This window comes from Cetorhinus maximus, chromosome 20 (assembly GCF_964194155.1).
Source record: "Cetorhinus maximus chromosome 20, sCetMax3.hap1.1, whole genome shotgun sequence".
Lineage (NCBI taxonomy): Eukaryota > Metazoa > Chordata > Chondrichthyes > Lamniformes > Cetorhinidae > Cetorhinus > Cetorhinus maximus.
This window is the reverse complement of record NC_135898.1, coordinates 53,757,173-53,769,315: the sequence shown is the minus strand read 5'-3', so window position 1 is coordinate 53,769,315 and position 12,143 is coordinate 53,757,173. Positions and strand designations below refer to the sequence as shown.

The 12,143-nt window shown below is 43.9% G+C and overlaps 1 protein-coding gene across 5 annotated transcripts in view; it reads right to left on the bottom strand.

Annotated features, from left to right (window-relative positions):
* afap1l2 (actin filament associated protein 1-like 2) overlaps positions 1-12,143 on the bottom strand; it is a 257,647-nt gene that overhangs the window by 70,419 nt on the left and 175,085 nt on the right. For 4 of the 5 annotated variants that reach the window (XM_078564680.1, XM_078564682.1, XM_078564684.1 and 1 more), the window contains one exon: positions 3,581-3,675. In XM_078564680.1, coding sequence (XP_078420806.1) covers positions 3,581-3,675 — 95 coding nt within the window. Of the gene's footprint in view, positions 1-3,280; positions 3,326-3,580; positions 3,676-12,143 lie in introns of those variants that run through there. The other variant, XM_078564685.1, reaches the window with a different exon arrangement.

Here is a 12,143-nt window from a genome sequence, read left to right as displayed (position 1 = left end):
GAGGAGTATTACTTTTCGACTCATTTACTTTCTCATTCTGCCGAAAGCGGGCCAATGCCCAGGAAACTAGGGCAACAAAAGACCTTGGCAGGGATTTTCCGGCCCCGTCGTGGCTGGGCCCACTGCGGGAGATTCGGCAACCCAGGGAAAAGTCCATGGGCTTTTGGCGGGACCAGACAATCCTGGCGGTAGCGGGTGGGGCTGGAAACTCCCACCCCTAGACTTCCTGATAATGGCAATCCTGGCAAGAGTGATAATTCACATAGGGTGAGCTACATCAGTTCAGTTCTTACCTCACCTGGGCAAAATGCGTATCAAAAGTAACTTATAGCAGGCCAGGTTTTGCTGGAATGGGGCATCTCATAATGTACCACATTACTTAGGCTTGGCGTGTATATTTAGGTATTAACATTTTTTGTCCACAAAGTTGCTGCTAATGGCACAGTGAGGGCGGCAGGGTATCTGGGGCCTTGGTGAAAAATGGGACAAACATTGTAACTCCTTAAACAATGAGGTTAAAGGGTTGAGAAATAAACAGAGGAAGGACTAAGAAAGAGCTAGTAATAAAGTGGATGAAATCAATGACAGAAAGTTAACTGAAGATGGGGGAAAGAAAGATTGGAGTAAGAGACAGAAAAAAGACAAAGGAAAAGTAAGGAAAAAAACTTAAAGATTTGACACTTCTAAAATCTCTGAACGCAATTGACTACCTACAGGAATGACATGCCACACATTTAATTATTCACTTTCTGAGTAGGAAAATTGATTGGCTGTCTTAAATCACATTGTTAAAAAATTCATTAAAACCATAGGCAGTGAAATGGGAAAGCTGCTTAAAAGTGGAGTGGTGCAAATTGGTCAGTCATTTGTCAATCATGTCTTCTTTGTCGGCCAATTTGCACATTTGTAATGGCAAACACCATTCAGACACTTATATTTTCAGCAAAATCTGGCCTATTACATTTTTGAGTGATGTGCTGCCTAATGGTTTATTCTGGAATTTTGGTGTTAACAGAATGATTTAAATGCTTCATCATAATATTTATATAAAAGCCCTAAGCTTATTGTAAGATTTGCTCATGAAGTTGGTCTGGTGACTGATGCACCTAGCAAATTATGGCTCTAATCAGCAGCAAAGTCCATGCAGCAGCACTATTTAAATGCCAATCCACTCCATACAGGTTAGTTGCTGCTTTGCCTTCTTAGAATGCCAGTTAACTTCTGGGCCTTTTTTCTTTGCTGGCTCTTTTCTATATTCTGTAGCTCTATTCTGAATTCTACAAACAATTTTGTGCTGGGTTTTTTGTTTGCTTAACAAGCAGTTTCATTCCATATTGGTTGGTCTGGTAGCTCTGCTTTAGGGCTGGAGGACAAGTGGGAGCAGCGCTGGAATCAGGAGAGAACAGGAGTAGCTTCAAGAAGAGGGAAGGAGATGGTACTGTACAGGAGGCCATACCCATTGTGGATCTTTAGGGATCACTTCTCAGAACAAAACAAGTTAAAACAAAAAACACAAATACTTGTACAGACCAGCGAGGTGATAGCTATTTCAATCAGGGATTTAATCACAAGATTGTATACTTGTACTTTTAAGGAGCTGATGATGCATGATAGCCTACATCTGATCTCATCCCTTAAAAGTAAAGTATGCACATATGGTTGTGAAATCACCAGTTGAGGTAACTATCATCTGAAATAATTAAAGATGGCCTGGATCTGACCGCACTAATTTAATTTAACTTAGACTGAAAAAGACTCACTCACACTGATGCCTGTTGGACAGATTTTCTTTTGCAATTATGCCTGCTCCCTGGCATAACTGCACAATAGGGAAGTATTTACCAGCTCCTGCCACCTGATTTCCTGCTGGCAGTGATCTCCAGTGTCTAATCCTTTACTGGAGCTCTTTTCCCACCCCAACTAATGAACTCCTTTCCAAATGAATGGGGTACTTGTTCCTTGGTGGGATTCATTTCCTGTAGGTTACAGTTCAAAGAACAGTTTTTTGTGAATAAGTTCAATTGAGGAGAATTAAACAAAAGTGCTGCGCATTTATGTACTGAGTAACTTTTAAAGAAACTTCCAAGCACTGATCACAAGAAAGCACAATCACCCAGTTGTGCTCTCAGCTTTGGCCGATTAATAACAAGGGAGTATTATCATTAGGAACATTTTTTTGAAAATCAGTTGCCATTCTTTTTCTTTTATTCATCTACTGTCAGTCTTTGAATAGTTTAAATAGTGGATGCTAACAGCACTGGGCTGGAAAGAGTTACTGAGTAGACCTCTTAGGATACGTATTCCAGTAGTGGAGATACAGTCATAAACCCAGGAATGATGAAGAATTAAGCGTGGGTGTTAATACAGATTCCGAAACCTTTCCAAACCAATACCATAAAGAATTTAGCAGCTCATCTATTCAGTAAATAGATTGCCCAAACAAAACTGGTCATTACACAGCTTGAGTGTTCAAACCAATCCTGATGATGTAAGACTCAGTCCAACAGTTTTTTTCTCAAGCCTACAATGTGACATATATTCACCACACACAATTCAGCACTTCCGATTATGTTTTCACCAAGCATTTTATCAAAGTAAGTGAATGGCATTATTTTGGGTCAAGTCAAACATCTGAATTGAACCCTCATTCTTACAGCAGGGCAGTGTGTAAGGGACTAATTACCAGAACAATCTAACTTATTCTGTTTGAGTTCTTAAAAATTTAACTTGAAGAGAAAAATCTATCAGTAAGCGCAAGTAAATTTCTTTAGCTGCACCTCAAGAAGGCGTTCCTGTTTTGCTTTTCATATTACTCCTGTTCAAGGAAACGTGTCATTTATAACATGCTCCAACATATATAAGTAATTCCATCTATTCCAATGAAAGACTAAATAAATTCTTTGTTCACATCAGTTTTGATGGTTTTTGCTCTCACTGAAAAGTAGCTGAGGGTTTATTTCACTCTCTGCTCTTTCAGTAAGATATTTAATACAACTGCAAAAATAAAGCACCAACATCAGGACAGCTGTCAAATCAGTCTCCTGCATCGCCCCCATTTAGCTTGTTTTAGAAATGTTTACCAATATATCATTAAATATTTGTCTTCTGATGTAATATATTCAAAACCTTTATTCTCCCAACATTAGCATGATGGGCAGCTCATCAACAGCTGGGAAAGGTTTGTGGTCAGTGCAGCTGTAGCAGCAAACTGCTGTGGAAAATGAGCTTGTGGCTTTGAAAAACAAAATAAAATGAGCCATTGTAACACGAGGTAACCAACCATTGCTGCAGCATCGGATTGAAGATCCATCAGCAGGCCTTCTTGGGATAAATGCTGAACACCTCTGTCATCCTGTTACTTTGGACACATGATAGTTGAGCATGTCTAAGGCAGTTCCTGAAACGGTGCTGCAAAGCACCTTTCCTCCCATTACAGCTCTTCAGGACCCTGCAGATGTTACACTTTGACAAGGTACATGTAACAGATTAGGCAATAATCGGACGGTTAATTAGCAACATGCTACCCGAGCAAGTTCCAGAAAGAGAGGGAAAATCACAAGAATATAATTTAAAAACTTACAGCTTTTGTGGGTGGAAGCTCAGGCAAGCTCTTCTGAGGTGCAGGGGTGATCTTCCTAAAATCTATTCCATTGGGAATATCGCCATGATCCAGGCCTGGGAAAACAAGCAAAGATATCAATCGTAAAATTTACTGCAAGGATTCCCGAGATTTCTCTAGGGCAAATTCACAAAGAAAATCTTTGTAGTTTGAGATGGATGGCAGAGGTGAGAAAGCACCATAATCCTATCTTGGTGCTCCAAGGCCCAAACTTCCAACCCAATCAGGTAGTTGATAATTCCTAAGCAAGTTCACCTTGAAATGAGCTTATACAGAAGAAAAAGGAAAGCAATTATTAAATGCAAAGAGAGAGAAGAGTGTTTTTTAAAGTGGAGAAGAGTTTTAGAAATGCAACAAAACAAGTATGAAAATGAAAAAAATAAAAGATTATTTCAACGGTTGAGGTGGTTCACAAACTATTGAATTTACTGAGCTAACTCTAGGAAGGCTGAATCTAATCAAGTTGGACACGGTGTGGAAAGTAATCATGCTGTGGTCTGGGATAGAGCCAAGCCAGTGACCAGAATACAGAAATATAATGCCAGGATTATAAAGAAAGGCTATGTCCTTTATTATACTTAGAAAGTCTTGAGGCTTCCTGTTTGTCATTCCCATTTCCTAGCTTCAATGTTAACTCCCCCGTGACAGTAGGATAGGGGATGAGGTCCATGGCTAAACCCAAAAAGCAGGGAACCATATCCCGAACTTTCCACATAACAATCCATTGCTGGTTTTACACCAACAAGTTTTGATAAGCAGCACTTCATTAATATATTAAATCAGGTTCTCACAGTACAACTGGGAGAAAAATTTACAGTTAACGGTTATGTGCTGGGTTCCACAAGGCTCAGGAAACTCAGCAGAGAAAGGAAGATCGAAGCTGGTAGCTTTTAATAGCACTCTTCGCGGGCCTGGAGAAGCAGGAGTGTGACCCCCCCTCTCCCCCTCACCCAACCCTTCTCCAGCCCACAGGAAGCCATTAGCCTCCCTTCTGTCGAACACAGCTCCTTTCTCCCACTGCACACCCACTGCCCGCCACCCCTGCCACGTCTCCAGCCCCCGATCTGCAACCTGTCCCACGATCACAGCTGACCTCATGCCATGCTCAGCATCTCAGCTGTGGACTCCTGTCACTGGTTTTCCACCCGGCAGACGGCCAGTCGCCTGGCTGCTGGGCAGAAAATGGAAGAAAACAATTATAATGAGGTCCTGCATTAAATTCAGCAAGATCGTGACGTTCCCAGAGCAGCCCCTTGGCAGGTGAGGAGGAGCATGGATAGGAACTCACCTGCAGCTCCAAAAATGAGGCTTTGGTTATTTTCTATCCAGTCGTAATATTGTGCAGTTCAGCAGAGAAGTGGAGGTTAGAGCTGTTGTGCTGTCCTGTCACAGCCTAACTTTCCTGCCTCTTGCCCAAGGCTCTCATCTCCATTGCCATGGTATTTCCTGAGGCAATGGGGGAGAAGTTTGATTTATCCCTGCAGCAGACGTAGGCCAGGCAAGTGCATTCCTTGTCTTCCCATTTCTCCTTTTATGTTCCAGGTGATTAGGCATCCCAGTGCAGGAGGACTTCAACTTTGAACTCCCCCAGGATCTTCAGGTGCATTCAGGAGCTTCTGGCTATTGATCTCCAAGGCCTGTCACGCTGCTGCAGGCTGCTCCCCTTCTGCTGCTGGTAGGCCCTGTAGCAGGTCTGACCTCAGGGTGAGTGCAGCGCAACATGAAGATCCTATAGTATCAATGTTCATTCTACCTCAAGATGTACTAATGCATCTGGTTGGAAGTTTCAGGGTACAATAACCCTTTGGCATGCCAGTCTTACCTTAATAATGGAAATCACACTAAAAGCACTCTAACAACCATATCTCAAGTTTTAATGCATAATGAAAGAAGACAGCAACAGTGAGAAATTCTCATGTCCAAGTGGTTATAAATTAAATTCAGTTTATATTCTTACAATGCATGTGAGCTCAATATGGTTTGCTGCATCCTGGTGCTAATGCTGTCCATACTTTCCATGTTCCACTTCCTCACCTTGGGCTCACTTCAGATGCTCTAATATTGGCAGGAGTAAGTGACTGATAGCCTATTTGGAGGCTGATAGGTTCTGCTCAGGGGTTGAGGAGGTGAGGGGCTGGAGTAGTAAAATATACCATCAGTCTCAAAGACCGTAGTCTCATTCATGCCTCCTGTGCTCTGACTTCTGGCCATTCTCTCAGCAAGTCAGTGATCTATAATGGAACAAACCACTGGCAGCAATCAAGGTGGTGAAATTTTGCACTATGATACTCATTGCTATTCTGATGGATGTTGAAATCAGGCATGCTGGACTGGAACCTCTAAAGCAGCAGCTAAGCATTGATTGATGAAAAGTACTACAACTGGGCTGGATGCCCTGCTGAAATGGCCCTGGAGTTGCCAAATGGTCTGAAGTACACTGTAGTGTCTTCACGCATGACTGTATTGATGGAACTAGTCAAGACCCTCACATTCTCTGTAGGGTGCTTGCCATAGTCTCCAATGACTGCATAGCACATTGGCACTCAGTAGCAGATGCTCTGAGATCCTAATCTCAAGGCTCTACAGCTGAGAAAGGCTATAAACTGGCTTTCCAGCTAAAAGATTATCCACTGATACTTCACTTGCTCTTTCTCACTCATGCTCAGTGTTTCAACCACTGTTCCCTCCTGAAACTCACTGCCAAAGAGGTACTTATGTTGGTGTTGATACCATGAAGAATGAATGGCATCAGGTACTGCCTTCTTCTTTGGCACAGGTATTTGGGACTGCTGCAAGTTTGACATCTATAATGACAGAAGAGAAACATAAATTACAATCCTGCCTGTTTGATATCCTTTCCAAAACTGTTTACTCGAGAATATACTGGGGTTGTGGGGTGGGTTCGGTTCATATTCAACTTCGTCCCTGGTTGGTCACCTGATGGAGTGGATTACCCGCCAGTTGCAGAAGCTGCGCAGTTTTCATCTAGTTCCACTGCCAGGATACCTCCCAAACGATGAAATTGAAAATGACTCCTCTTGTGCCATTTGGTATTATGATTGAATGTTTGCTTGGGAGTCAGTGATCAAGCTAGTGAGTGAGTTGGCAAACAAGTAGAATGAGAAGAAATAATGTGAGAATGGCGATATTAGATGCAAGTTTAGAGGGAACCTCCCCCTTCACTTTGACTTTCTATTATGATCTCTTCAAAGGGAATTGAAAGCTTTCAATGATAGACATTCTCCCAACCGTGCCTAATGCCTTCTGTTTTGTGATGCCTTTCCCTAACAACAGAGAAGCAACAGTTCAAAGCTGCAAATGCCAGGAACATACAAAGCGACTTCCAAGTGCCTATCATGCAGCTCATCAAGACTGTAAGTTAATGTATCATGGAGGTAGATTTAGTTCAAAGTATTTCTTTGGCTGAATACCTTTAAGCAGATCAGAGTAGCGAGAGTTAGGAATAAGGGAATAGCAGTAGGGTTTTTTTTATTCATTCGTGGGATGTGGGCTTCGCTGGCTGGGCCAGCATTTATTGCCCATCCCTAGTGCCCCTTGAGAAGGTGGTAGCGAGCTGCCTTTTGAACCGCTACAGTCCGTGTGGTGTAGGTACACCCACAGTGCTGTTAGAAGGGAGTTCCAGGATTTTGACCCAGCGACAGTGAAGGAACTGTGATATATTTCTAAGTCATGATGGTGAGTGATTTGGAGGAGAACTTCCAGGTGGTGGTGTTTTGATCTATCTGCTACCCTTGTCCTTTGAGATAGTAGTGGTTGTGGGTTTGAAGGTGCTGTCTAAGGAGCCTTGGTGAATTCCTGCAGCGCATCTTGTAGAAGGTACACACTGCTGCTACACCCTGTGGTGGAGGGTGTGAATGTTTGTGGATGTGGTGCCAATCAAGTGGGCTGCTTTATCCTGGATGGTGTCAAGCTTCTTGAGTTTTGTGGGAGCTGCACTCATCCAGGCAAGTGGGGAGTATTCCATCACACTCCTGACTTGTACATTGTAGATAGTGGACAGGCTTTGGGGAGTCAGGAGGTGAGTTACTCATCGCACGATTCCTAGCCCCTGACCTGCTCTTGTAGCCACAATGTTTATATGGCTAGTCCAGTTCAGTTTCTGGTCAATTGTAACTCCCAGGATGTTGATATTGGTGGGGTTCGGTGATGGTAATGCCATCGAACATTAAGGGGCGATGGTTGGATTCTCTCTTGTCAGAGATGGTCATTGCCTGACACTTGTGAGGTGTGAATGTTACTTGGCGCTTGTCATCCCAAGACTGGATATTGTCCAGGTCTTGCTGCATTTGGACATAGACTGCTTCAGTATCTGAGGAGTTTTGAATGGTGCTGAACATTGTGCAATCATCAGCAACATCCCAACTTCTGACCTTATGATGGAAGGAAGGTCATTGATGAAGCAGCTGGAGATGGTTGGGCTGAGGACACTACCCTGAGCAACTCCTGCAGTAATGTCCTGGAGCTAAGATGATTGTCCTTCAACAACCACAACCATCTTCCTTTGTGCTAGGTATGACTCCAACCAGTGGAGAATTTCCCCTTTGATTCCCATTGGCTCCAGTATTACTAGGGCTCCTTGATGCCACACTCTGTCAAATGCTGCCTTGATATCAAGGGCAGTCACTCTCACCTCACCCCCTCAATTCAGCCCCTGAATACTGTTCCGTCATTCACTTAGATCATAGCTGATCTGTACCTTGACTCTATCGACCCTCCTTGGTTCTGTAACCATTAATACCCTTGACTAGCAAAATTCTATCAATCTCAATTACAAGCATAAGCAGCTTCTGCAAAGCATGCCTGGCAAAAATGGACATGCATGATTTGCATTCTAAAGATTTGAAGATAGTCTGAGTGGGATGTTTCACTGTAGGTAGACTTAGCTTGGCTGATTTGATGATATCTTTAAACTTCTTCCACATTTTCAGCCTGGTCTGCAGCAAACTGGAAGCAGCACTGATGTGAACCACCATCTCCTCCCGTGCATTCCTGCCCACATCCCATTTGCCATGTGTAAACAGCGGTAGCAGGGCCACTGATATATTGGCAAATCAGTGCCTTGTGGACACCTCTACTCCATTCCAGCAATGATTCCTAACCCAGTCAAAATTTTTAACCACCAAAATCCAGCGTTTAATTCCCAACCCACAAGCTTCCAATACCAAGAGCTCACTGCATGTATGAAACCAAACCAGATCCTGGAAGATTCAGCAGGATGACGACTGCAAACTCTGGCCTGGCCAAAGACAGCTGCACTTGGTTACCACTCAGTCCACAAAAATTTTACATGATGGAGCTCGGCAGTGTGAATGACCTCAGGCAGGATTCCACGTCCCACCACTCTGTAGCATCGCACGCTGGTCCTCCCAACACACAACTGTCAAACCTTAATGACAAAATATCTAATCAAAATTCCTCAGCCTTCCAAATGCAACCACATCCCATCAGTCGGAAAACGTGCAATACAAAATAAAAATATTGATGTAATTAGAATGATGTGTATTGGCAAAAGATGCAAAGGCGACGTGAGGAAAAGTTTTCTTACACAGCAACTGGAATGCACTGCTTGAAAAGGGCAGCGGAGGCAGATGCGATCATGGCTTTCAGCAATAGGTTGGATAAACACCTGAAGGGGATAAAAATAGCAGGTCTGCCAGTAAAGGGTGGAGGTGTTGGACTAGGTATGTTGCTTTGCAGAATGCCGGCACATTCTCTAGCCATTCCATGTTGTGCTGTTTATGTTCTTATTTGTGATGACTTTTGGTAGCAAGCCATCTGTGTGAAAATCCTAAGAACATAATTAATGTTTTTATGGCCATATTTTCCATGTTTGCACGTTAACTATCAGTTACTTGATCCTCAACCCTAATGCCTCGGTTCCAGTAAAAAAAATAAAGCAAAATATTATGGATGCTGGAAATCTGAAACAAAAACAGACAATGCAGATGACACACAGCATTCCAGTCAGTACCTGTGGAGAGAACAAACAGGTTTATATTTCAGATGAAGGCCCTTCTTCAGAAATTCATAAGAAGAGTCTGCATCCAAAATGATAATGTGTTTGTTCTCTCCCCGCATATGTTGACTGAACTGCTTCAGTTCCAGCGATAAAGAATAATTTGGGAATCATTTACTTCAAACATTGCCTCATATGTGTTACAAAATGGGATTACTGGCTTTCCTCAAGTTATTTCTAATCCCTGGAATGGTGATTAAAGTTTCAATACACACTCCATTGCATACAGTGACTGTCCTGCAGCTGCCAAATGTAGCAAAGATGAAGCCCATTTTCAGAATTGAAAGCAGGAATTTACTCAAAGTATTGGCCAGAGCTGCGTCAATCAAAATGGGTCATGTGACCAGATTCCCTTTGGACAGTCACAGAATTTAATTTTTCCAACTGTTCATGAGGATAAGAAGCAAAAAAAACTTGCATTTATATATCACCTTTCACAACCTCAGGACAGCTCAGAATGCGTCCCAACCAATTAAATCCTTTTGAAATGTACTCTTTGCTTTAATGTAGTCAAAATGCATGCAGCAAGCTCCCACAAACAGCAATGAGATAATGGCCAGATAATCTTTTTTCAAGCTACATTAGTACACATAACAGATGACTCTATGCACACAAGAAACGGCCATCTTCAGTAACTAAGGGAAACCGACAATTGAGGGATCAATATCAGTCAGATCAGCTGGCTAACTCCCCTGCTCCTCTTCAAATAATGCCAAGGGATTTTTTGCTTCCATCTGGGAGAGAAGATGGGGCCTCGGCTTAATGGCTTGTACAAAAGTTGGCACCTCTGACAATGCAGCAGTCCTTCAGTACGAAGGGGCCAGCCTGGATTATGTTCTGACTGAGAGCCAAGAGTCGCGATCACTGAGCCAAAGCTGACAAGCTAGCATTAAAATGAAACTCAAAATAATTTAAGTGTTTATACGAACTGAACACTGCTCCAAACCCAGTGCTGATTTTTTTGATATAACATTATGCTAAGTGAGGCGAGGTTGCTACTGCTGAGAAACAGAGTGCTCTCCGTATGTGAACGAGCACACAGTACTCCCAGGTCAGGTACGGCTGTGAATCTCTCTCTACCCAATCCCAACAATTTACCTTTGTTCTCGCCTCAAAAGAGCACCCATTCTCTGCTGTGTTGGCATGACATTTCCATTTCCCACACCAATCATCCTTGTGCTCTTTCTGAAAGCAATTGCTAATTGAGTGCAAGTTTTGTGCTGTGTGCCAACACCCACTAGGAATTGAGTTAACAAAGCCCAGACTCAATCCATATAGGACCTTTGTGACCAGCAGAAAGTGGAGAGTTTCATTCAATCTATTAAGACTAGATTTGAACATAATTCGTAAAGATGGCAGGATGAATTGTTAACCCATAAAGTCGCCCATTCGATGAATGAGCTGCTCAGATTTTGTCTGCAAGAATTCCTGTTTTCCTTTAGTCGAGAGCAGTAGTTTACTGTTTCAAGACTGTTAACCTTTGTCACCAGTTGATGATGTCATACTACTTGCTATTATGTGTTGGGAAATTATAAATGTCAACATCACATTTTTTTTGCAATTGGTAATGTCAGGAACACATGGTGCTGGATTTTGAGTTCAGCATGTGGGCATGGTCGGTGGGCCCAGGAGCAGCCAGGAAACAGGCCGCTGCCCGCGATTTCACGCTGGCGGGCCAATAAGTCTCGCCGAGCGTGAATGGCAGCTCCCCAATGGTCAGGAAGGGGCGGGCGGGAGCTGGGGGCCTGTCAGCCGCCGGGTCCAATGGCGACCCAGTGACCGGTTTAAAACTGGCAGAGTCAGGCCCTGGAAGGCTGCCGGTGACAAAGACATCTTCGGTGTTGCCAGCAGGGGATTAAACATTATGGATTCAAATGTGGCTGCAGACACCAGGCAGGGGGGCAGGTCAGGTGGGCACTCGGCCCCCTGGTTTTCTGATGACCGCCTTGCGGTCCTCCTGATGAGGTGGCTGCTGGTTGGACACCCTTGTCCCCAGGGATGGAAGGAGGAGGCCACTGCACCTAACAAAAAGAGCTTGGGAGGTGGTGGCAGTGCTGGTTAGCAGCCATGATGTGGTGCGGCGCACCTGGGCCCAGTGCCGCAAGAGGTTTAATGACCTGCTGTGCTCAGGAAGGGGGAGTACCGTGTTGGCATGGGTCAGTGTAATGAGTGTTAAGGGCTGGCTGTCTCCCCCGTGGAGCTCAGGGGTGTTAGAGTCTGAGTACCAACTGTCAATGACATCGGAGTTGGCCAAGGGGGTGAACCCTGGCTGCTTGGACTGAGTTCCTTGCGACTCGAGGGCCACGATTTGGATGAGCCCTGCAAGGTGCTCCTCAGGTGGGGTTGGTCAGGCTGCAATGGCGCTGCAGAGAGTGGATTAATCAATGCTCTTCTGTGCTTTCAGGAGAAGACGGCCCACAACAGCATTGAAAGGTTGCGGACCGGCAGAAGCCCCACTAGCCTCATAATCTTAACTAGACATGAGCA